The sequence below is a fragment of the Somniosus microcephalus genome, chromosome 4 (assembly GCF_052327205.1).
Source record: "Somniosus microcephalus isolate GS21.2 chromosome 4, FLI_Smic_1.0, whole genome shotgun sequence".
In the NCBI taxonomy this organism is placed as follows: Eukaryota; Metazoa; Chordata; class Chondrichthyes; order Squaliformes; family Somniosidae; genus Somniosus; species Somniosus microcephalus.
Genome location: NC_140990.1, coordinates 348,921,493 through 348,947,373, shown reverse-complemented (window position 1 = coordinate 348,947,373; position 25,881 = coordinate 348,921,493). Strand labels below are relative to the sequence as shown.

The window sequence follows — 25,881 nt, the reverse complement described above, 5'->3', positions numbered from 1 at the left end:
GCCGCACTGTCGGAGGGGCAGCACTGAGGGAGCGCCGCAATGTCGGAGGGGCAGTACTGAGGGGGCGCCGCACTGTCGGAGGGGCAGTACTGAGGGAGCACCGCACTGTCGGAGGGGCAGTACTGAGGGAGCGCCATACTGTCGGAGGGTCAGTACTGAGGGAGTGCCGCACTGTCGGAGGGGCAGCACTGAGGGAGCGCTGCAATGTCAGAGGGGCAGTACTGAGGGAGTGCTGCACTGTCGGAGGGGCAGTACTGAGGGAGCGCCGCACTGTCGGAGGGTCAGCACTGAGGGAGCGCTGCACTGTCGGAGGGGCAGTACTGAAGGAGCGCTGCACTGTCGGAGGGGCAGTACTGAGGGAGCGCTGCACTGTCGGAGGGGCAGCACTGAGGGAGCGCCGCACTGTCGGAAGGGCAGTACTGAGGGAGCGCTGCACTGTCGGAGGGGCAGTACCGAGGGAGCGCCGCACTGTCGGAGGGGCAGTACTGAGGGAGCGCTGCACTGTCGGAGGGGCAGTACTGAGGGAGCGCCGTATTGTCGGAGGGGCAGTACTGAGGGAGCGCCGCACTGTCGGAGGGTCAGTACTGAGGGAGCGCCGCACTGTCGGAAGTGCAGTACTGAGGGAGCGCTGCACTGTCGGAGGGGCAGTACCGAGGGAGCGCCGCACTGTCGGAGGGGCAGTACTGAGGGAGCGCTGCACTGTCGGAGGGGCAGTACTAAGGGAGCGCCGTATTGTCGGAGGGGCAGTACTGAGGGAGCGCCGCACTGTCGGAGGGTCAGTACTGAGGGAGCGCCGCACTGTCGGAGGGGCAGTACTGAGGGGGAGCTGCACTGTCGGAGGGGCAGTACTGAGGGAGAGCTGCACTGTCGAAGGGGCAGTACTGAGGGAGAGCCGCACTGTCGGAGGGGCAGTACTGAGGGAGAGCCACACTGTCGGAGGGGCAGTACTGAGGGAGAGCTGCTCTGTCGGAGGGGCAGTACTGAGGGAGAGCTGCACTGTCGGAGGGGCAGTACTGAGGGAGAGCCGCACTATCGGCGGGTCAATACTGAGGGAGAGCTGCACTGTCGGAGGGGCAGTACTGAGGGAGAGCCGCACTGTCGGAGGGTCAGTACTGAGGGAGCGCTGCACTGTCACAGGGTCATTACTTGGGGGAGCGCAGCACTGTCGGAGGGGCAGTACAGAGGAAGAGCTGCAATGTCGGAGGGGCAGTACTGAGGGAGCGCTGCACTGTCACAGGGTCATTACTTGGGGGAGCGCAGCACTGTCGGAGGGGCAGTACTGAGGGAGCGCCGCACTGTCGGAGGGGCAGTACTGAGGGAGCGCCGCACTGTCAGAGAGTCAGTACTGAGGGATCGCCGCACTGTCGGAGGGTCAGCACTGAGGGAGCGCCGCACTGTCAGAGGGTCAGTACTGAGGGAGAGCCGCACTGTCACAGGGGTAGTACTGAGGGAGCGCCGCACTGTTGGAGGGTCAGTACTGAGGGAGCGCCGCACTGTCGGAGGGTCAGTACTGAGGGAGAGCCGCACTGTCGGAGGGGCAGTACTGAGGGAGCGCCGCACTGTCGGAGGGGCAGCACTGAGGGAGCGCCGCACTGTCGGAGGTTCATTACTGAGGGAGAGCCGCACTGTCAGAGGGGCAGTACTGAGGGAGCGCCGCACTGTCGGTGGGTCAGTACTGAGGGAGGGCCGCACTGTCGGAGGGGCAGTACTGAGGGAGAGCCGCACTGTCGGAGGGGCAGTACTGAGGTAGTGCTGCACTGTCGGAGGGTGAGTACTGAGGGAGAGCCGCACTGTCAGAGGGGCAGTACTGAGGGAGCGCCGCTCTGTCGGAGGGGCAGTATTGAGGGAGAGCCGCAATGTCGGAGGGGCAGTACTGAGGGAGAGCCGCACTGTCAGAGGGGCTGTACTGAGGGAGCGCCGCACTGTCGGAGGGGCAGTACTGAGGGAGCGCCGCACTGTCGGAGGGTCAGTATTGAGGGAGAGCCGCACTGTCGGAGGGGCAGTACTGTGGGAGCGCCGCACTGTCGGAGGGGCAGCACTGAGGGAGCGCCGCCATGTCGGAGGGGCAGTACTGAGGGGGCGCCGCTCTGTCAGAGGGGCAGTACTGAGGGAGCGCCGCACTGTCGGAGGGGCAGTACTGAGGGAGCACCGCACTGTCGGAGGGGCAGTACTGAGGGAGCGCCATACTGTCGGAGGGTCAGTACTGAGGGAGTGCCACACTGTCGGAGGGGCAGCACTGAGGGAGCGCCGCAATGTCGGAGGGGCAGTACTGAGGGAGTGCTGCACTGTCGGAGGGGCAGTACTGAGGGAGCGCCGCACTGTCGGAGGGTCAGCACTGAGGGAGCGCTGCACTGTCGGAGGGGCAGGACTGAAGGAGCGCTGCACTGTCAGAGGGGCAGTACTGAGGGAGCGCTGCACTGTCGGAGGGGCAGTACTGAGGGAGCGCTGCACTGTCGGAGGGGCAGTACCGAGGGAGCGCCGCACTGTCGGAGGGGCAGTACTCAGGGAGCGCTGCACTGTCGGAGGGGCAGTATTAAGGGAGCACCGTATTGTCGGAGGGGCAGTACTGAGGGAGCGCCGCACTGTCGGAGGGTCAGTACTGAGGGAGCGCCGCACTGTCGGAAGGGCAGTACTGAGGGAGCGCTGCACTGTCGGAGGGGCAGTACCAAGGGAGCGCCGCACTGTCGGAGGGGCAGTACTGAGGGAGCGCTGCACTGTCGGAGGGGCAGTACTGAGGGAGCGCCGTATTGTCGGAGGGGCAGTACTGAGGGAGCGCCGCACTGTCGGAGGGTCAGTACTGAGGGAGCGCCGCACTGTCGGAGGGGCAGTACTGAGGGGGAGCTGCACTGTCGGAGGGGCAGTACTGAGGGAGAGCTGCACTGTCGGAGGGGCAGTACTGAGGGAGAGCCGCACTGTCGGAGGGGCAATACTGAGGGAGCGCCACACTGTCGGAGGGGCAGTACTGAGGGAGAGCTGCTCTGTCGGAGGGGCAGTACTGAGGGAGAGCTGCACTGTCGGAGGGGCAGTACTGAGGGAGAGCCGCACTATCGGAGGGTCAATACTGAGGGAGAGCTGCACTGTCGGAGGGGCAGTACTGAGGGAGAGCCGCACTGTCGGAGGGTCAGTACTGAGGGAGCGCTGCACTGTCACAGGGTCATTACTTGGGGGAGCGCAGCACTGTCGGAGGGGCAGTACTGAGGAAGAGCTGCACTGTCGGAGGGGCAGTACTGAGGGAGCGCTGCACTGTCACAGGGTCATTACTTGGGGGAGCGCAGCACTGTCGGAGGGGCAGTACTGAGGGAGCGCCGCACTGTCGGAGAGGCAGTACTGAGGGAGCGCCGCACTGTAAGAGAGTCAGTACTGAGGGATCGCCGCACTGTCGGAGGGTCAGCACTGAGGGAGTGCCGCACTGTCGGAGGGTCAGTACTGAGGGAGAGCCGCACTGTCACAGGGGCAGTACTGAGGGAGCGCCGCACTGTTGGAGGGTCAGTACTGAGGGAGCGCCGCACTGTCGGAGGGGCAGTACTGAGGGAGAGCCGCACTGTCGGAGGGGCAGTACTGAGGTAGTGCTGCACTGTCGGAGGGGCAGTACTGAGGGAGCGATGCACTGTCGGAGGGGCAGTACTGAGGGAGCGCCGCACTGTCGGAGGGGCAGCACTGAGGGAGAGCCGCAATGTCGGAGGGGCAGTACTGAGGGAGCGCCGCACTGTCGGAGGGTCAGTACTGAGGGAGAGCCGCACTGTCAGAGGGGCAGTACTGAGGAAGCGCCGAACTGTCGGAGGGGCAGTACTGAGGGAGCGCCGCAGTGTCGGAGGGTCAGTACTGAGGGAGCGCCGCACTGTCGGAGGGGCAGTGCTGAGGGAGCGCCGCACTGTCGGAGGGGCAGTACTGAGGGAGAGCCGCACTGTTGGAGGGGCAGTACTGAGGGAGCGCCGCACTGTCGGAGGGGCTGTACTGAGGGAGAGCCGTACTGTCGTAGGGGCAGTACTGAGGGAGCGCCGCACTGTTGGAGGGACAGTACTGAGGGAGAGCAGCACTGTTGGAGGGGCATTACTGAGGGAGTGCTGCACTGTTGGAAGTTCAGTACGGAGGGTTCGCTGCATTGTCGAAGGCGCAGGACTGAGGGAGTGCTGCACTGTCGAAGGATCAGTACTGAGCGAGTGCCACAATGTCGAAGGGTCAGTACTGAGGGAGCGCTGCACTGTCGAAGGATCAGTACTGAGGGAGTGCCACAATTTTGGAGGGGCAGTACTGAGGGAGCACTGCACTGTCGGAGAGGCAGTACTGAGGGAGAGCTGCACTGTCGGCGGGGCAGTACTGAGGGAGCGCTGCACTGTCGGAGGGGCAGTACTAAGGGAGCGCCGTATTGTCGGAGGGGCAGTACTGAGGGAGCGCCGCACTGTCGGAGGGGCAGTACTGAGGGAGCGCCGCACTGTCGGAGGGGCAGTACTGAGGGGGAGCTGCACTGTCGGAGGGGCAGTACTGAGGGAGAGCTGCACTGTCGGAGGGGCAGTACTGAGGGAGAGCCGCACTGTCGGAGGGGCAGTACTGAGGGAGAGCCACACTGTCGGAGGGGCAGTACTGAGGGAGAGCTGCTCTGTCGGAGGGGCAGTACTGAGGGAGAGCTGCACTGTCGGAGGGGCAGTACTGAGGGAGAGCCGCACTATCGGCGGGTCAATACTGAGGGAGAGCTGCACTGTCGGAGGGGCAGTACTGAGGGAGAGCCGCACTGTCGGAGGGTCAGTACTGAGGGAGCGCTGCACTGTCACAGGGTCATTACTTGGGGGAGCGCAGCACTGTCGGAGGGGCAGTACTGAGGGAGCGCCGCACTGTCGGAGGGTCAATACTGAGGGAGCGCCGCACTGTCGGAGGGCAGCACTGAGGGAGCGCCGCACTGTCGGAGGTTCATTACTGAGGGAGAGCCGCACTGTCAGAGGGGCAGTACTGAGGGAGCGCCGCACTGTCGGTGGGTCAGTACTGAGGGAGGGCCGCACTGTCGGAGGGGCAGTACTGAGGGAGAGCCGCACTGTCGGAGGGGCAGTACTGAGGTAGTGCTGCACTGTCGGAGTGTGAGTACTGAGGGAGAGCCGCACTGTCAGAGGGGCAGTACTGAGGGAGCGCCGCTCTGTCGGAGGGGCAGTATTGAGGGAGAGCCGCAATGTCGGAGGGGCAGTACTGAGGGAGCGCCGCACTGTCGGAGGGTCAGTACTGAGGGAGAGCCGCACTGTCAGAGGGGCAGTACTGAGGGAGCGCCGCACTGTCGGAGGGGCAGTACTGAGGGAGCGCCGCACTGTCGGAGGGTCAGTACTGAGGGAGAGCCGCACTGTCGGAGGGGCAGTACTGTGGGAGCGCCGCACTGTCGGAGGGGCAGCACTGAGGGAGCGCCGCAATGTCGGAGGGGCAGTACTGAGGGGGCGCTGCTCTGTCAGAGGGGCAGTACTGAGGGAGCGCCGCACTGTCGGAGGGGCAGAACTGAGGGAGCACCGCACTGTCGGAGGGGCAGTACTGAGGGAGCGCCATACTGTCGGAGGGTCAGTACTGAGGGAGTGCTGCACTGTCGGAGGGGCAGTACTGAGGGAGCGCCGCACTGTCGGAGGGTCAGTACTGAGGGAGTGCCACACTGTCGGAGGGGCAGCACTGAGGGAGCGCCGCAATGTCGGAGGGGCAGTACTGAGGGAGTGCTGCACTGTCGGAGGAGCAGTACTGAGGGAGCGCCGCACTGTCAGAGAGTCAGTACTGAGGGATCGCCGCACTGTCGGAGGGTCAGCACTGAGGGAGCGCCGCACTGTCAGAGGGTCAGTACTGAGGGAGAGCCGCACTGTCACAGGGGCAGTACTGAGGGAGCGCCGCACTGTTGGAGGGTCAGTACTGAGGGAGCGCCGCACTGTCGGAGGGTCAGTACTGAGGGAGAGCCGCACTGTCGGAGGGGCAGTACTGAGGGAGCGCCGCACTGTCGGAGGGGCAGCACTGAGGGAGCGCCGCACTGTCGGAGGTTCATTACTGAGGGAGAGCCGCACTGTCAGAGGGGCAGTACTGAGGGAGCGCCGCACTGTCGGTGGGTCAGTACTGAGGGAGGGCCGCACTGTCGGAGGGGCAGTACTGAGGGAGAGCCGCACTGTCGGAGGGGCAGTACTGAGGTAGTGCTGCACTGTCGGAGGGTGAGTACTGAGGGAGAGCCGCACTGTCAGAGGGGCAGTACTGAGGGAGCGCCGCTCTGTCGGAGGGGCAGTATTGAGGGAGAGCCGCAATGTCGGAGGGGCAGTACTGAGGGAGCGCCGCACTGTCGGAGGGTCAGTACTGAGGGAGAGCCGCACTGTCAGAGGGGCTGTACTGAGGGAGCGCCGCACTGTCGGAGGGGCAGTACTGAGGGAGCGCCGCACTGTCGGAGGGTCAGTATTGAGGGAGAGCCGCACTGTCGGAGGGGCAGTACTGTGGGAGCGCCGCACTGTCGGAGGGGCAGCACTGAGGGAGCGCCGCAATGTCGGAGGGGCAGTACTGAGGGGGCGCCGCTCTGTCAGAGGGGCAGTACTGAGGGAGCGCCGCACTGTCGGAGGGGCAGTACTGAGGGAGCACCGCACTGTCGGAGGGGCAGTACTGAGGGAGCGCCATACTGTCGGAGGGTCAGTACTGAGGGAGTGCCACACTGTCGGAGGGGCAGCACTGAGGGAGCGCCGCAATGTCGGAGGGGCAGTACTGAGGGAGTGCTGCACTGTCGGAGGGGCAGTACTGAGGGAGCGCCGCACTGTCGGAGGGTCAGCACTGAGGGAGCGCTGCACTGTCGGAGGGGCAGGACTGAAGGAGCGCTGCACTGTCAGAGGGGCAGTACTGAGGGAGCGCTGCACTGTCGGAGGGGCAGTACTGAGGGAGCGCTGCACTGTCGGAGGGGCAGTACCGAGGGAGCGCCGCACTGTCGGAGGGGCAGTACTCAGGGAGCGCTGCACTGTCGGAGGGGCAGTATTAAGGGAGCACCGTATTGTCGGAGGGGCAGTACTGAGGGAGCGCCGCACTGTCGGAGGGTCAGTACTGAGGGAGCGCCGCACTGTCGGAAGGGCAGTACTGAGGGAGCGCTGCACTGTCGGAGGGGCAGTACTGAGGGAGCGCCGTATTGTCGGAGGGGCAGTACTGAGGGAGCGCCGCACTGTCGGAGGGTCAGTACTGAGGGAGCGCCGCACTGTCGGAGGGGCAGTACTGAGGGGGAGCTGCACTGTCGGAGGGGCAGTACTGAGGGAGAGCTGCACTGTCGGAGGGGCAGTACTGAGGGAGAGCCGCACTGTCGGAGGGGCAATACTGAGGGAGCGCCACACTGTCGGAGGGGCAGTACTGAGGGAGAGCTGCACTGTCGGAGGGGCAGTACTGAGGGAGAGCCGCACTATCGGAGGGTCAATACTGAGGGAGAGCTGCACTGTCGGAGGGGCAGTACTGAGGGAGAGCCGCACTGTCGGAGGGTCAGTACTGAGGGAGCGCTGCACTGTCACAGGGTCATTACTTGGGGGAGCGCAGCACTGTCGGAGGGGCAGTACTGAGGAAGAGCTGCACTGTCGGAGGGGCAGTACTGAGGGAGCGCTGCACTGTCACAGGGTCATTACTTGGGGGAGCGCAGCACTGTCGGAGGGGCAGTACTGAGGGAGCGCCGCACTGTCGGAGAGTCAGTACTGAGGGATCGCCGCACTGTCGGAGGGTCAGCACTGAGGGAGTGCCGCACTGTCGGAGGGTCAGTACTGAGGGAGAGCCGCACTGTCACAGGGGCAGTACTGAGGGAGCGCCGCACTGTTGGAGGGTCAGTACTGAGGGAGCGCCGCACTGTCGGAGGGGCAGTACTGAGGGAGAGCCGCACTGTCGGAGGGGCAGTACTGAGGTAGTGCTGCACTGTCGGAGGGGCAGTACTGAGGGAGCGATGCACTGTCGGAGGGGCAGTACTGAGGGAGCGCCGCACTGTCGGAGGGGCAGCACTGAGGGAGAGCCGCAATGTCGGAGGGGCAGTACTGAGGGAGCGCCGCACTGTCGGAGGGTCAGTACTGAGGGAGAGCCGCACTGTCAGAGGGGCAGTACTGAGGAAGCGCCGAACTGTTGGAGGGGCAGTACTGAGGGAGCGCCGCACTGTCGGAGGGTCAGTACTGAGGGAGAGCCGCACTTTCGGAGGGGCATTACTGAGGGAGCGCCGCACTGTCGGAGGGGCAGTACTGAGGGAGCGCCGCAATGTCGGAGGGGCAGTACTGAGGGGGCGCTGCACTGTCGGAGGGGCAGTACTGAGGGAGCGCCGCACTGTCGGAGGGGCAGTACTGAGGGAGCGCCGCACTGTCGGAAGGGCAGTACTGAGGGAGCGCCATACTGTCGGAGGGTCAGTACTGAGGGAGCGCCGCACTGTCGGAGGGTCAGTACTGAGGGAGCGCCGCAGTGTCGGAGGGTCAGTACTGAGGGAGCGCCGCACTGTCGGAGGGGCAGTGCTGAGGGAGCGCCGCACTGTCGGAGGGGCAGTACTGAGGGAGAGCCGCACTGTTGGAGGGGCAGTACTGAGGGAGCGCCGCACTGTCGGAGGGGCTGTACTGAGGGAGAGCCGTACTGTCGTAGGGGCAGTACTGAGGGAGCGCCGCACTGTTGGAGGGACAGTACTGAGGGAGAGCAGCACTGTTGGAGGGGCATTACTGAGGGAGTGCTGCACTGTTGGAAGTTCAGTACGGAGGGTTCGCTGCATTGTCGAAGGCGCAGGACTGAGGGAGTGCTGCACTGTCGAAGGATCAGTACTGAGCGAGTGCCACAATGTCGAAGGGTCAGTACTGAGGGAGCGCTGCACTGTCGAAGGATCAGTACTGAGGGAGTGCCACAATTTTGGAGGGGCAGTACTGAGGGAGCACTGCACTGTCGGAGAGGCAGTACAGAGGGAGAGCTGCACTGTCGGAGGGGCAGTACTGAGGGAGAGCTGCACTGTCGGCGGGGCAGTACTGAGGGAGCGCTGCACTGTCGGAGGGGCAGTACTAAGGGAGCGCCGTATTGTCGGAGGGGCAGTACTGAGGGAGCGCCGCACTGTCGGAGGGTCAGTACTGAGGGAGCGCCGCACTGTCGGAGGGGCAGTACTGAGGGGGAGCTGCACTGTCGGAGGGGCAGTACTGAGGGAGAGCTGCACTGTCGGAGGGGCAGTACTGAGGGAGAGCCGCACTGTCGGAGGGGCAGTACTGAGGGAGAGCCACACTGTCGGAGGGGCAGTACTGAGGGAGAGCTGCTCTGTCACAGGGTCATTACTTGGGGGAGCGCAGCACTGTCGGAGGGGCAGTACTGAGGAAGAGCTGCAATGTCGGAGGGGCAGTACTGAGGGAGCGCTGCACTGTCACAGGGTCATTACTTGGGGGAGCGCAGCACTGTCGGAGGGGCAGTACTGAGGGAGCGCCGCACTGTCGGAGGGGCAGTACTGAGGGAGCGCCGCACTGTCAGAGAGTCAGTACTGAGGGATCGCCGCACTGTCGGAGGGTCAGCACTGAGGGAGCGCCGCACTGTCGGAGGGTCAGTACTGAGGGAGAGCCGCACTGTCACAGGGGCAGTACTGAGGGAGCGCCGCACTGTTGGAGGGTCAGTACTGAGGGAGCGCCGCACTGTCGGAGGGTCAATACTGAGGGAGAGCCGCACTGTCGGAGGGGCAGTACTGAGGGAGCGCCGCACTGTCGGAGGGCAGCACTGAGGGAGCGCCGCACTGTCGGAGGTTCATTACTGAGGGAGAGCCGTACTGTCAGAGGGGCAGTACTGAGGGAGCGCCGCACTGTCGGTGGGTCAGTACTGAGGGAGGGCCGCACTGTCGGAGGGGCAGTACTGAGGGAGAGCCGCACTGTCGGAGGGGCAGTACTGAGGTAGTGCTGCACTGTCGGAGTGTGAGTACTGAGGGAGAGCCGCACTGTCAGAGGGGCAGTACTGAGGGAGCGCCGCTCTGTCGGAGGGGCAGTATTGAGGGAGAGCCGCAATGTCGGAGGGGCAGTACTGAGGGAGCGCCGCACTGTCGGAGGGTCAGTACTGAGGGAGAGCCGCACTGTCAGAGGGGCAGTACTGAGGGAGCGCCGCACTGTCGGAGGGGCAGTACTGAGGGAGCGCCGCACTGTCGGAGGGTCAGTACTGAGGGAGAGCCGCACTGTCGGAGGGGCAGTACTGTGGGAGCGCCGCACTGTCGGAGGGGCAGCACTGAGGGAGCGCCGCAATGTCGGAGGGGCAGTACTGAGGGGGCGCTGCTCTGTCAGAGGGGCAGTACTGAGGGAGCGCCGCACTGTCGGAGGGGCAGTACTGAGGGAGCACCGCACTGTCGGAGGGGCAGTACTGAGGGAGCGCCATACTGTCGGAGGGTCAGTACTGAGGGAGTGCTGCACTGTCGGAGGGGCAGTACTGAGGGAGCGCCGCACTGTCGGAGGGTCAGCACTGAGGGAGCGCTGCACTGTCGGAGGGGCAGGACTGAAGGAGCGCTGCACTGTCAGAGGGGCAGTACTGAGGGAGCGCTGCACTGTCGGAGGGTCAGTACTGAGGGAGTGCCACACTGTCGGAGGGGCAGCACTGAGGGAGCGCCGCAATGTCGGAGGGGCAGTACTGAGGGAGTGCTGCACTGTCGGAGGGGCAGTACTGAGGGAGCGCCGCACTGTCGGAGGGTCAGCACTGAGGGAGCGCTGCACTGTCGGAGGGGCAGGACTGAAGGAGCGCTGCACTGTCAGAGGGGCAGTACTGAGGGAGCGCTGCACTGTCGGAGGGGCAGTACTGAGGGAGCGCTGCACTGTCGGAGGGGCAGTACCGAGGGAGCGCCGCACTGTCGGAGGGGCAGTACTGAGGGAGCGCTGCACTGTCGGAGGGGCAGTATTAAGGGAGCGCCGTATTGTCGGAGGGGCAGTACTGAGGGAGCGCCGCACTGTCGGAGGGTCAGTACTGAGGGAGCGCCGCACTGTCGGAAGGGCAGTACTGAGGGAGCGCTGCACTGTCGGAGGGGCAGTACCAAGGGAGCGCCGCACTGTCGGAGGGGCAGTACTGAGGGAGCGCTGCACTGTCGGAGGGGCAGTACTGAGGGAGCGCCGTATTGTCGGAGGGGCAGTACTGAGGGAGCGCCGCACTGTCGGAGGGTCAGTACTGAGGGAGCGCCGCACTGTCGGAGGGGCAGTACTGAGGGGGAGCTGCACTGTCGGAGGGGCAGTACTGAGGGAGAGCTGCACTGTCGGAGGGGCAGTACTGAGGGAGAGCCGCACTGTCGGAGGGGCAGTACTGAGGGAGAGCCACACTGTCGGAGGGGCAGTACTGAGGGAGAGCCGCTCTATCGGAGGGTCAATACTGAGGGAGAGCTGCACTGTCGGAGGGGCAGTACTGAGGGAGAGCCGCACTGTCGGAGGGTCAGTACTGAGGGAGCGCTGCACTGTCACAGGGTCATTACTTGGGGGAGCGCAGCACTGTCGGAGGGGCAGTACTGAGGAAGAGCTGCACTGTCGGAGGGGCAGTACTGAGGGAGCGCTGCACTGTCACAGGGTCATTACTTGGGGGAGCGCAGCACTGTCGGAGGGGCAGTACTGAGGGAGCGCCGCACTGTCGGAGGGGCAGTACTGAGGGATCGCCGCACTGTCGGAGGGTCAGCACTGAGGGAGTGCCGCACTGTCGGAGGGTCAGTACTGAGGGAGAGCCGCACTGTCACAGGGGCAGTACTGAGGGAGCGCCGCACTGTTGGAGGGTCAGTACTGAGGGAGCGCCGCACTGTCGGAGGGGCAGTACTGAGGGAGAGCCGCACTGTCGGAGGGGCAGTACTGAGGTAGTGCTGCACTGTCGGAGGGGCAGTACTGAGGGAGCGATGCACTGTCGGAGGGGCAGTACTGAGGGAGCGCCGCACTGTCGGAGGGGCAGCACTGAGGGAGAGCCGCAATGTCGGAGGGGCAGTACTGAGGGAGCGCCGCACTGTCGGAGGGTCAGTACTGAGGGAGAGCCGCACTGTCAGAGGGGCAGTACTGAGGAAGCGCCGAACAGTCGGAGGGGCAGTACTGAGGGAGCGCCGCACTGTCGGAGGGGCAGTACTGAGGGAGCGCCGCACTGTCGGAAGGGCAGTACTGAGGGAGCGCCATACTGTCGGAGGGTCAGTACTGAGGGAGCGCCACACTGTCAGAGGGTCAGTACTGAGGGAGCGCCACAGTGTCGGAGGGTCAGTACTGAGGGAGCGCCGCACTGTCGGAGGGGCAGTGCTGAGGGAGCGCCGCACTGTCGGAGGGGCAGTACTGAGGGAGAGCCGCACTGTTGGAGGGGCAGTACTGAGGGAGCGCCGCACTGTCGGAGGGGCTGTACTGCGGGAGAGCCGTACTGTCGTAGGGGCAGTACTGAGGGAGCGCCGCACTGTTGGAGGGACAGTACTGAGGGAGAGCAGCATTGTTGGAGGGGCATTACTGAGGGAGTGCTGCACTGTTGATAGTTCAGTACGGAGGGTTCGCTGCATTGTCGAAGGCGCAGGACTGAGGGAGTGCTGCACTGTCGAAGGATCAGTACTGAGCGAGTGCCACAATGTCGAAGGGTCAGTACTGAGGGAGCGCTGCACTGTCGAAGGATCAGTACTGAGGGAGTGCCACAATTTTGGAGGGGCAGTACTGAGGGAGCACTGCACTGTCGGAGAGGCAGTACAGAGGGAGAGCTGCACTGTCGGAGGGGCAGTACTGAGGGAGAGCTGCACTGTCGGCGGGGCAGCACTGAGGGTGCGCTGCACTGCAGGAGGGGTAGTACTGGTGAAGCACTGCTCTGTCGAAGGGTCAGCACTGACCGTGTGCTGCACTGTCGGAGGGGCAGTGCTGAGTGTGCGCTGTATTGTCGGATGGTCAGTGCTAAAGGAATGTTTCACTGCTGGAGGGGCAGTGTGGAGGGAGTGCCGCACTGTCGGAGGGGCAGTACTGAGGGAGAGCCGCACTGTCGGAGGGTCAGTACTGAGGGAGCGTCGCACTGTCGGAGGGGCAGTACTGAGGGAGCGCCGCACTGTCGGAAGGGCAGTACTGAGGGAGCGCTGCACTGTCGGAGGGGCAGTACCGAGGGAGTGCCGCACTGTCGGAGGGGCAGTACTGAGGGAGCGCTGCACTGTCGGAGGGGCAGTACTGAGGGAGCGCCGCACTGTCGGAGGGTCAGTACTGAGGGAGTGCCGCACTGTCGGAGGGGCAGTACTGAGGGGGAGCTGCACTGTCGGAGGGGCAGTACTGAGGGAGAGCCGCACTGTCGGAGGAGCAGTACTGAGGGAGAGCCGCACTGTCGGAGGGGCAGTGCTGAGGAAGTGCCGCACTGTCGGAGGGGCAGTACTGAGGGAGAGCTGCTCTGTCGGAGGGGCAGTACTGAGGGAGAGCTGCACTGTCGGAGGGGCAGTACTGAGGGAGAGCTGCACTGTCGGAGGGGCAGTACTGAGGGAGAGCTGCACTGTCGGAGGGGCAGTACTGAGGGAGAGCCGCAGTGTCGGAGGAGCAGTACTGAGAAAGAGCTGCACTGTCGGAGGGGCAATACTGAGGGAGCGCTGCACTGTCACAGGGTCAGTACTGGGGGAGCGCTGCACTGTCGGAGGGGCAGTACTGAGGGAGCGCCGCACTGTCGGAGGGGCAGTACTGAGGGAGCGCCGCACTGTCAGAAAGTCAGTACTGAGGGAGCGCCGCACGGTCGGAGGGGCAGTACTGAAGGAGCGCCGCACTGTCGGAGCGGCAATACTGAGGGAGCGCCGCACTGTCGGAGGGGCAGTACTGAGGGAGCGCCGCACTGTTGGAGGGTCAGCACTGAGGGAGCGCCGCACTGTCGGAGGGTCAGTACTGAGGGAGAGCTGCACTGTCAGAGGGGCAGTACTGAGGGAGAGCCGCACTGTCGAAGGGGGATCACTGAGGGAGAGCCGCACTGTCAAAGGGGCAGTACTGAGGGAGCGCCGCACTGTCGGAGGGGCAGTACTGAGGGAGCGCCGCACTGTCGGAGGGGCAGTACTGAGGGAGCGCCGCACTGTCGGAGGGGCAGTACTGAGGGAGCGCCGCACTGTCGGAGGGGCAGCATTGAGGGAGTGCCGCACTGTCTGAGGGTCATTACTGAGGGAGCGCCGCACTGTCGGAGGGTCATTACTGAGGGAGCGCCGCACTGTCGGAGGGGCAGTACTGAGGGAGCGCTGCACTGTCGGAGGGGCAGTACTGAGGTAGTGCTTCACTGTCGGAGGGGCAGTACTGAGGGAGCGCCGCACTGTCGGAGGGGCAGTACTGAGGGAGAGCCGCACTGTCGGAGGGGCAGTACTGAGGGAGCGCCGCACTGTCGGAGGTTCTGTACTGAGGGAGAGCCGCACTGTCGGAGGGGCAGTACTGAGGTAGTGCTGCACTGTCGGAGGGGCAGTACTGAGGGAGCGATGCACTGTCGGAGGGGCAGTACTGAGGGAGCGCCGCACTGTCGGAGGGGCAGTACTGAGGGAGAGCCGCACTGTCGGTTGGGCAGTACTGAGGGAGCGCCGCACTGTCGGAGGGTTAGTACTGAGGGAGAGCCGCACTGTCAGAGGGGCAGTACTGAGGGAGCGCCGCACTGTCGGAGGGGCAGTACTGAGGGAGCGCCGCACTTTCGGAGGGTCAGTACTGAGGGAGAGCCGCACTTTCGGAGGGGCAGTACTGAGGGAGCGCCGCACTGTCGGAGGGGCAGTACTGAGGGAGCGTCGCAATGTCGGAGGGACATTACTGAGGTGGCACCGCAATGTCGGAGGGGCAGTACTGAGGGAGCGCCGCACTGTCGGAGGGGCAGTACTGAGGGAGCGCCATACTGTCGGAGGGTCAGTACTGAGGGAGCGCCGCACTGTCGGAGGGTCAGTACTGAGGGAGCGCCGCACTGTCGGAGGTTCAGTACTGAGGGAGCGCCGCACTGTCGGAGGGGCAGTACTGAGGGAGCGCCACACTGTCGGAGGGGCAGTACTGAGGGAGAGCCGCACTGTCGGAGGGGCAGTACTGAGGGAGCGCCGCACTGTCGGTGGGGAAGTACTGAGGGAGCGCCGCACTGTCGGAGGGGCAGTACTGAGGGAGCGCCGTACTGTCGGAGGGGCAGTACTGAGGGAGCGCCGCACTGTCGGAGGGGCAGTACTGAGGGAGCGCCGCACTGTCGGAGGGGCAGTACTGAGGGAGCGCCGCACTGTCGGAGGGGCAGTACTGAGGGAGAGCCGCACTGTTGGAGGGGCAGTACTGAGGTAGCGCTGCACTGTCGGAGGGGCTGTACTGAGGGAGAGCCATACTGTCGGAGGGGCAGTACTGAGGGAGAGCAGCACTGTTGGAGTGGCAGTACTGAGGGAGAGCAGCACTGTCGGAAGGGCAGTATTGAGGGAGCGCTGCACTGTCGGAGGGGCAGTACTGTGGGAGTGTTGCACCTTCGGAGGGGCAGCACTGCGGGAGCGCTGCACTGTCGGAGGGGCAGGACTGTGGGAGTGCTCCACTGTCGGAGGGGCAGTACTGTGGGAGTGCTGCACAGTTGTAGGGGTAGTACTCAGTGAGTGCTGCACAGTTGTGGGTGCTGTTCTCAGTGAGCACTGCACTGTCGGAGGGATAGTATTGAGGGAGTATTGCACAGTCGGAGGGGCAGTACTGCGAGAGTGCTGCACTTTTGGAATGGCAGTACTGAGGGATCACTGCACAGTCGAAAGGTCAGTACTGAGGGAGAGGCGCACTGTCGGAGGGGCAGTACTGACGGAGCGCTGCACTGTCGGAGGGGCAGCACTGCGGGAGCGCTGCACTGTCGGAGGGACAGTACTGGGGGAGCGCAGCACTGTCTGAGTGGCAGTACTGAGATAGAGTTGCAATTTTTGAGGGGCAGTACTGAAGGAGTTTTGCACAATCGGAGGGGCTGTACTGAGGGAGCGCTGCACTGTTGGAGGGGCAGTACTGAGGGAGCGCTGCACTGTCGGAGGGGCAGTACTGAGGGAGTGCTGCACTGTTGGGAGTTCAGTGCGGAGGGATCGCTGCATTGGCGAAGGCGCAGAACTGAGGGAGCGCTGCACTGTCGAAGGATCAGTACTGAGGGAGTGCCACAATGTCGAAGGGTCAGTACTGAGGGAGCACTGCACTGTCGGAGAGGCAGTACAGAGGGAGAGCTGCACTGTCGGAGGGGCAGTACTGAGGGAGAGCTGCACTGTCGGCGGGGCAGCACTGGGGGTGCGCTGCACAGTAGGAGGGGTAGTACTGGTGAAGCACTGCACTGTCAGTAGGTCAGTACAGAGGGAGAGCTGTACTGTCGGTGGGGCAGTACTGAGTGTGCGCTGTATTGTCGGACGGTCAGTACTAAGGGAATGTTTCACTGCTGGAGGGGCAGTGTGGAGGGAGTGCCGCACTGTCGGAGGGTGATTACCGAGGTGATGGCTGCACTGTCGGAGGGGCAGTACTGAGGGATTGCTCCACTGTTGGATGGGCAGTACTGTGGGAGCGCTGTACTGTCGGAGGGGCTGTACTGAAGGAGTGCTCCACTGTCGGAGGGGCAGTATTGATGGAGCGCTGTACTGTCAGAGGGGCAATACTGAGGTAGTGCTCCACTGTCGGAGGGGCAGTGCTGAGGGAATGCTGCACTTTTGAAGGGGCAGTACTGAGGGAATGCTGCACTGTCGGAGGGTCAGGACTGAGGGTGCGCAGCACTGTCGGAAGGGCAGTACTGAGGGAGTGCTGCACTGTCGAAGAATCAGTACTGAGGGAGTGCCGCACTGTCAGAGGGGCAATACTGAGGGAGCACATCACTGTAGGATGGGCAGTACAGAGGGAACGCTGCACTGTTGGATTGGTAGTACTGTGGGAGCGCTGCACTGTCAGAGGGGCAGTACTGAGGAATGGCTGCACTGTCGGAGGGTCAGTACTGAGGGAGCGCTGCACTGTCGGAGGGGCAGTACTGAGCGAATGCTCCACTGTCGGAGGGGCAGTACTGAGGGTGTGCTGCACTGTCTGAAGGGCGGTACTGAGGGAGTGCTGCACTGTTGGATGGGCAGTACTGAGGGAGCGCTGCACTGTCGGAGGGGCTGTACTGAGGGAGTGCTGCACTGTCGGAGGGGCAGTACTGAGGGATCGCTGCACTGTCGGAGGGTCAGTACTGAGGGAGCGCTGCACTGTCGGAGGGGCAGTACTGAGGGAGTGCTGCACTGTCGGAGGGGCAGTACTGAGGGATCGCTGCATTGTCGGAGGGGCAGTACTGAGGGAGTGCTGCACTGTCGGAGGTTCATTACTGAGGGAGCACAGCACTGTCGGAGGGTCAGTACTGAGGGAGCGCTCCACTGTCGGAGGGTCAGTACTGAGGGAGCGCTCCACTGTCGGAGGGTCAGTACTGAGGGAGTGCCGCACTACATATAGAAACATAGAAACATAGAAGATAGGAGCAGGAGTCGGCCATTCGGCCCTTCGAGCCTGCTCTGCCATTCAACGAGATCGTGGCTGATCATCCAAACCCTAGCACCCGGTCCCTGCACCGACAGCCATCCCACCCAAGCCCTATCCCCGTAACCCCATAACCCCACGTATTTAATCCCCCCTAACACTAAGGGTCAATTTTTATCATGGCCAATCAACCTAACCCGCACATCTTTGGACTGTGGGAGGAAACCGGAGCACCCGGAGGAAACCCACGCAAACACGGGGAGAATGTGCAAACTCCACACAGACAGTCACCCGAGGCCGGATTTGAACCCGGGTCCCTGGCGCTGTGAGGCAACAGTGCTAACCACTATGCCACTGTGGGGGGGGGCAATACTGAGAGAGTGCTGCACTGTCGGAGGGTTAGTACTGAGTGAGCGCTGCACTGTCGAAAGGGCAGTACTGATGGTGTGCTCCACTGTCGGAGGGGCAGTACTGAGGGATCACTGTACTGTCAGAGGGGTAGTACTGAGTGAGCGCTGCACTGTCGAAAGGGCAGTACTGAGGGAGTGCTCCACTGTCGGAGGGGTAGTACTGAGGGAGTGCAGCACTTTTGGAAGGGCAGTACTGAGGGAGTGCTGCACTGTCAGAGGGGCAGTGCTGAGGGAGTGCTGCACTGTCGGAGGGTCATTACGGAGGGATCGCTGCATTGTTGACGGCGCAGTACTGAGGGAGTGCTGCACTGATGGAGGAGCAGTACTGAGGTACCGCTGCACTGTCGAAGGGTCAATACTGCGAGAGCGCTGCACTGTCAAAGGATCAGTATTGAGGGAGTGCCACACTGTCATAGGGGCAGTACTGAGGGAGCACTGCACTGTCGGAGGGGCAGTACAGAGGGAGAGCTGCACTGTCGGAGGTGCAGTACTGAGGGAGAGCTCCACTGTCGGAGGGGCAGTACTGAGGAAGTGCTGCACTTTTGGAAGGGCAGTACTGAGGCAGCGCTGCACTGTCAGAGGGGCAGTACTGTGGGAGCGTTGCACTGTCGAAGGGTCATTACTGAGAGAGCGATGCACTGTCGGAGGGGCAGTACTGAGGGAGCGCTGCACTGTCGAAGGGGCAGTACTGAGGGAGCGCTGCACTGTCAGAGGGGCAGTACTGAGGGAGCGCTGCACTGTCGAAGGGGCAGTACTGAGGGAGTGCTCCACTGTCGAAGGGGCAGTACTGAGGGAGCACTGCACTGTAGGAGCGGCACTACTGAGGGAACACTGCACTGTAGGTGCAGCAGTACTGAGGGAGCACAGCATTGTCGGAGGGGCAGTACTGAGGGAGCGCTCCACTGTTGGAGGGGCAGTACTGAGGGAGCGATGCACTGTCGGAGTTCAGTACTGAGGGAGCGCTGCACTGTCAGAGGGGAAGTACTGAGGTACTGAGGGAGTACAGCACTGTCGGAAGGGCAGCACTGAGGGAGTGCTCCACTGTCGGAAGGAGCAGTACTGAGGGAGCACTGCACTGTAGGAGCGGCAGTACTGAGGGAGCACTGCACTGTTGAAGGGTCAGTACTGTGGGAGCGCAGCACTGTCGAAGGGTCAGTACTGAGCGAGCGCTGCACTGTCGAAGGAGCAGTACTGAGGGAGAGCTGCACTGCCGGAGGGGCAGTACTAAGGAAATGTTTCACTGTTGGAGGGGCAGTGCGGACAGAGTGCCGAACTGTCGGAGGGTCATTACCAAGGCGATGGCTGCACTGTCGGAGTGGCAGTACTGAGGGAGCGCCGCACTGTCGGAGGGGCAGTACTGAGGGAGCGCCGCACTCTCGGAGGGGCAGTACTGAGGGAGCGCTGCACTGTCGGAGGGGCAGTACTGAGGGAGCGCTGCACTGTCGGAGGGGCAGTACTGAGGGAGCGCCGCACTGTCGGAGGGGCAGTACTGAGGGAGCGCTGCACTGTCGGAGGGGCAGTACTGAGGGAGCGCCGCACTGTCGGAGGGGCAGTACTGAGGGAGCGCTGCACTGTCGGAGGGGCAGTACTGAGGGAGCGCCGCACTGTCGATGGGTCTGGACTGAGGGTGCGCCGCACTGTCGGAGGGGCAGTACTGAGGGAGCGCCGCACTGTCGGAGGGGCAGTACTGAGGGAGCGCTGCACTGTCGGAGGGGCAGTACTGAGGGAGCGCCGCACTGTCGATGGGTCTGGACTGAGGGTGCGTAGTACTGTCGGAGGGGCAGTACTGAGGGAGCGCTGCACTGTCGGAGGGGCAGTACTGAGGGAGCGCTGCACTGTCGGAGGGGCAGTACTGAGGGAGCGCTGCACTGTCGGAGGGGCAGTACTGAGGGAGCGCTGCACTGTCGGAGGGGCAGTACTGAGGGAGCGCCGCACTGTCGGAGGGGCAGTACTGAGGGAGCGCTGCACTGTCGGAGGGGCAGTACTGAGGGAGCGCCGCACTGTCGATGGGTCTGGACTGAGGGTGCGTAGTACTGTCGGAGGGGCATAGAGTCACAGGGCGAGAAATTGGGTATCGCCCCATTTGGGGCGCTAGTTCTGGCGAAGCGCAAAGCCTAGCACCAGTTGTGATTTAGTGCCACCTGGCGCGATATTGGGTCGTTGCGCCCCTGAGGGTGATTGCGTCGCTAAATCAGGTGCTGCACGAGGCTCTTAAGGCGCTAACCCGGGGGCGCAACACAATTCAGCGGCAGCGGGGCACAGCGCAGGTGCTTTCAATAATCACTTTCCCTGAGACACACTGGCGCCAGCCAGCTCTTAAAGGGGCAGGTCAATTGGCATCACCAGACACACTCACTGCCTTGTAGGCCTTCAAAGCGGTGGGAGTCTACCTGTGGCGCACCAGCCTAGCAAGACATGGAAAGGGTGAGGCAGAGGGTGGAACGCCTCACTGATGGGGCATTGGATGCTGTGGTTGGCACAGTGGAATCAAGGCCAAGGAAGATGGTCAGAATGTGATTTATGTTTTGGACAGTCTCCCGGGTGTGAGAGGCAGTTATGTGTCAGTGTATTAGTTTTGCTTTCTGTTGCCATAACTTTCTCATGTTTGAAGGAACCACATTTTGTGTAATGAAACACTTTCTTCATTTACAATGGCCATGCCTGCTATTTACATGCATCTTACCCTTCACAGGCTTGGGGGTATCAGACCGGTTCCATTCCTGTTCTTGGAATGGCAGCAAGCATTCCGTGAGAGGGGCCTAGAAGCTACTTCTGATCAGCCTCTGACGCGCAGCCTGAGAAGAGCCGCTCGCATAGAAGTTCAGGCCAGCAGGCATCTTCTCAGCCACCGACAGAGATGTCCTGCACCTTATCTGAGGCTGCAGATCTGGCTGAAGCAGCTGGCACAGCTCAGTCACCACCTCCTTTCTAAATCGCAGCCTTCTGACACACTGCTCCTCCGGCATGTTCATGTAGGAAAACTGCTGTCGGAAAACGTTGCCAGCGTAAGGTCTGCTGTGGCGATGTCTGTTGGCCCTCCTCCGTCTGGCCATGCCCGGCCCCCCCTCTCCCAGCGTCTCAGTGCCCTTTCCAGATGATTCAGCAGCAGGACGTTCCCCTCCAATGCAGCCCCCCTAATAAGTGCCCACAGGAAGGTTCCCCGTTGTCAAGGCTCACCAACAGCAAGGTGATGGTCAGAAGGCTGAAAATCGTCTGTCTGCACTGGCTCAGTGGTCAAATGGCTCTCAGTGTGCAGCTCAGCAACTCTTTGTAGCTCTCGAGGAAGTTGTGCTCCAAAAATGGCTGCCGCTTTTAAACCGCACCAGTCCCCTTTAAATAACGCTCCTCCAGCCTGAGAGCGAATTGGTAAGGTCCAGGTAAGCTGTCACTATTAGCGCCAGGCACCACTGAATTTCCGGTCCGGGGCACCCAAAAGGCGTTGCACACTCAAATGACATCATAATCAGCCTGCGCCCATGAGCGGGCACGCCAGCGCTAAATGCATGCTCAATATGGGGCGAGGCGCTAGGCACCTTGCGCCTGCCCGGAAATTGGCTAGCGCCCCACTTCTCGGCCTCTTTAGGCGTTAATCAGTGGCACTAAAAACCAAATTTCTCCCCCATTAGAGTTATACAGCACAGAAAGAGGCCCTTCGGCCCATCGCGTCCACGCCGGCCATCAAGCGCTGTCTAATCTAATCCCATTTTCCAGCACTTGGTCCGTAGCCTTGTATGCTATGGCGTTTCAAGTGCTCATCTAAATGCTTCTTGAATGTGTTGTGTATGTAATATGTATGTTGCTTTAAACCTATGGCCAGGGCAGCACTACTTTGTAGGGCGTAGTGATACCGTAGTACCACCCCTGGCCATAGGGGTATAAATAGTACTGTGGGTACTGATTTCCTCTCAGTTCCCGCCTGCTGGTATTAAGTAAAGACCTACATTGAATCTGCCAAACTGTCTCTTCATTATTGGATTAAGTTTAGACACATACTTTACACTGGCGGCGAGTAACGTTCGAACTCACCAGTACATGGTGCAACAAATCAACGGCAGCAGTACGGAGAGAGAAGGAGAGACGCTTCTTACCAGCCAGCCTGCAGGGTCCAGCGGCGACCAAAGGAAATCGCCCAGCACTCCAGGTACGAGAGGAGCAGACTCCAGCGTCGACCAAAGGAAATCGCCCAGCACTTCAGGTACGAGAGGCGCAGAGTCCAGCGGCAACCAAAGGAAATCGACCAGCACTCCAGGTACGAGAGGAGCAGCTGCAACAGAGAGGGGCGCTCCAGCCACGGGGCAAAAGTCCACCCAGGGCCAGGTAACTGAAATCCTTCCCAGGGAACGGGTGCTGCAAGGAACGGGCAGGCAAGCTGGGGAATAAACTGTAGTGTATGTACCCGTCTACCTTTAAGGGAACTATTGAATGTAACCGTTCACCTTTAAGCGAACTACTTTAGGTGTGGCACTATTTGTTTGGCTTCTGTATACTGTAATACCGATAGTGACCACACCAGTATATAAGTGTTGTGGCAGGATTGCTGGGGCAGATTCGCCCGGACCTTCGAATAGTAAAGACCTGTTTTGTTTGTTACTTCTGAAGTCTGTGTATTTATTAACTGCACAACCCACAGACTTTACAGTGGCGACGAGTCCGATCGTACCCTGCGGCAAGATTACCAAAGCAAGAAGAGCGTCGAAGAGAGGCAACCGCCCTCGTCGTGCTGCTGGAAGAAAACACGAAGCCGCAGCGAAAGGAACGGCGGAAATGCAACTAAAGGCGGCGGCGCTCGGGGTGGACCAAATTACCTCGAGTACAACAAAATGCTATCGTTGTGGGAAGACAACACACGACCAGAATCAATGCTGGTTTAAGAACCAAGAATGTAGGAAATGTGGCAAACTGGGTCACATCGCTAAGGTATGCCGGTCAGGGAAGAAGACCAACAACCAAAGGAAGCCATCACAAGAAAAGTACAACAAGGTATACAAGGGGGCTGAGAAGAGTTCAGACGAACAGAATCCAGACTCAGATCCAAACGGCCAGGAGCTGGGTAGTCTGAGTATCCACCATGTGAGTAAGGAAGCTGACCTACAAACTATCTGGGTCATGCTAAAAATAGCTGGAGTCCAAGTGAAAATGGAGTTGGACACTGGATCAGCTGTATCAGTCATAAATCGAGGGGATTACCATCGGCTATTCTCACACATACCCTTAAGAGATACCAAGTTCGTATTGCAGACATACACGGGGCATAAAGTATACCCCATGGGAGAAATAAGAGTCAAGGTGAGAGATAGGGGTAAAGAACACCCAAGAATGAACTTGTATGTACTACATGAGGGAGGACCACCACTTCTAGGACGGGAGTGGATCAAGAAAATAGACATGGAATGGCACTACCTACAAGCAATGACGAGTGAGGACTCGGTGCAGACAAGCAGCTCAGACTCTGAGCCGGAAGACGATAAGTCCAGCCCACATATGAAAAACAAGGTTAACATGAACTCACTGACTAAGGTTGGAAAAACGATGGCGTGCATAAAGACAGAGAATTCTGAGTCTGTTCAAGTCACAGACATATGCATTACGGAGGAACACCGAGCTCGAACTCAACGTTATTTCAAAGTACGACAACAATTCGAACAATTAAGTTACCGTCTCGTACAGGAGATGAAAACAATGAAAAAGTTCTATGACACTGAATGGGAGAGTCTGGAAAGACAACAGAACCTGCTGGCTCAAGCAGAGAGCGACCATAGAGCCATCGTGACCAATTACCGATCACACCTCCCTTATGATGTTCAGGAGTTAGAATATTTGCATGAGCTAGAGATACAGCATAAAGGCAAACCACGCTACACTGAGGATTTTGTTCTGCAATTGGAGACGGAGCTAGTGCAGGCAAGGTTAAGAGAAGCTGAATCGCAGTGTGCACTTAAAGAGATGCAGAAAAAAATCTTGGACATGGAAAAGAGAAACGCTTCTTTACCTGATGTGAATAATGTGGCCATGTTGCAAGAGGAGCTTATCACTCAGTTAAATGAAAATAAAGGGAAAATGACTGAGATAGGCTGCAAGAATAAAGAAGATTTGATGGCAGTGAGACTTCAAGAGGCAGATAGCATAGCAGCCTTGGCTGAACTCCAACAGGAAATTGCGAAAGAAGCAAATGAAGAGGAATCTTCAGGAAGCCGGGGTTTTATTCCAGTTCTTCTCTACGACTCCTTACAAGCAGAGTGTGAGAAGTGGAAAGAACAGTATGAACAGGCCCAGGCTACAATTCTGGAGGGGATTAACTCGGCAACCTCCGAAAAGCTAGTTTCAGTAGAAGCATATGAACAACTAAAGGTTGAACATGAGCAAGAAGTCCAAAGGCTGCAGGAAATTCTTGATGAGCTCAAGGCCAAGACAGACTCATCGGTAGAAGTTCCATCCATAGATGAGAATTTAGCGGTGAAAGACATGGCAGAACATGAAAGACAAGATGTCCAAGAACTCATAAAAATATTGGAGGAAACCCAAGACAAATATGAGGCGGCAATGACCGAGGTTCAACGACTTGAAGAGCAGAGTCAACTGGGAATCCTTTCAGTGGAAGGGAAGGAAACTGTAAGAAACACAGAGACTGTAAGAATGGGCTCTGAACATGAGCTTGGGAGCATCAAGGCACAACTTCTTTGAGCGCTTGAAACCAAAGTACAAGAGGAAAGGAAGGTGAAAGCATTGGAGGGAAAGGTGGATGAAATGGTGAAGACTCTGATCCACAGAGTCCCCGCGGAAGAGTTAACGGTCAGCCAACTCCTTCACATGCTGAGAGACAAGACTCCACAATGGGAACACGAGCTTCAATCTGCAAAGGGAAGGAATTCGGAGCTCCCAAAAGTTACAGAAATAACTGAGGTGGCAACACAGATTTTGTGTTACAGTTTACTCTATGAAGAGTTCGTTGAATCACGTCAATGTGAACAGAAGAATGTTGAAACAGCTGCTTCAGTAGAAGGATTAAATAGCCTGATACCGCAATCCCCGGTGGAAGGGAAGGTATTGAACTCACAAATGAGGTCAGTAGTGAAGGAATGGCAGACAACCCAGGAAGAGCGGGATGAATATGAATGCATGAAGAAGTCTTTTCAAGAAAGATGTCTAGGGAAGGAACCACCGTCAGCTAACGCCCAGACGGGTGAGGAGGAAGAAGAAGGCTCTCTCGCTGGCCTAACTCAGGACGAACCCGAATATTACCATGACCTGTTGAGTGACACTGAATATTACGAGGATGTGGTCTGCCCAGCTTGTGATGAAAACTCCCAAAGTGCTGAAATCCGGAGGAAGCACTTAAGGTCTAAGGAACATAGAGAGTTGGTGGCGCTACAGCTGGCAGCCGAGAAAGGAGCTCCGAGAGTTTCAAAAAGGCAGAAAAGAAAAAGAAGAAGCAGAAGATAATAACTGTCTAAAATATTAGCACTTCTACCATTCCAGGCGGAACACTACGAAAGGAGCTAAATTAGTTGAAAAACTGGAAAATGTCAAGACAGCCAGTTGGTTGTAAAAGTCCGCACTGCTGGTTCAACAGGACGAAAGTTCAAGCTGTTACATCAAGAAAAAGGCTATGGAGGAGTCACGCTAGCCAGGTAATCCGGCTACACCAAAGAAATGTTGTTCGGAACGAGTCAAGATCAGAGACTGAATCTATGAACTGTTTCCGCAGAGACTGAACCTGTGAACTGTTCCCACCGAGATTATATCTGTAAATTGTTTTATATGACATTGACTCCACCGAGATTATATCTGTAATTTGTTTTATAGGAAGTTGAAGATATGTATGTTTAACGGAGACTCTGTAAGTAATAAGCTAAAAAGGAAGGATTGTAGTGTGTGTACCCGTCTATCTTTAAGGGAACTATTGAATGTAACCGTTCACCTTTAAGAGAACTACTTTAGGTGTGGCACTATTTGTTTGGCTTCTGTATACTGTAATACCGATAGTGACCACACCAGCATATAAGTGTTGTGGCAGGATTGCTGGGGCAGATTCGCCCGGACCTTCGAATAGTAAAGACCTGTTTTGTTTGTTACTTCTGAAGTCTGTGTATTTATTAACTGCACAACCCACAGACTTTACATAAATGGAGCCACGAGGACTAGCACGCCATCTAGTGGACAAA

The 25,881-nt window shown here is 60.1% G+C and overlaps 1 protein-coding gene across 1 annotated transcript in view; it reads left to right on the top strand.

Annotated features, from left to right (window-relative positions):
* Positions 1 to 25,881, top strand: part of LOC147120758 (uncharacterized) — a gene marked incomplete at its 5' end in the record, with an annotated part of 84,014 nt that overhangs the window by 35,643 nt on the left and 22,490 nt on the right. Inside the window, 2 exons of the mRNA XM_085984257.1 lie at positions 13,107 to 13,349; positions 14,694 to 15,065. Coding sequence (XP_085840383.1) covers positions 13,107 to 13,349; positions 14,694 to 15,065 — 615 coding nt within the window. The remainder of the gene's footprint in view (positions 1 to 13,106; positions 13,350 to 14,693; positions 15,066 to 25,881) is intronic.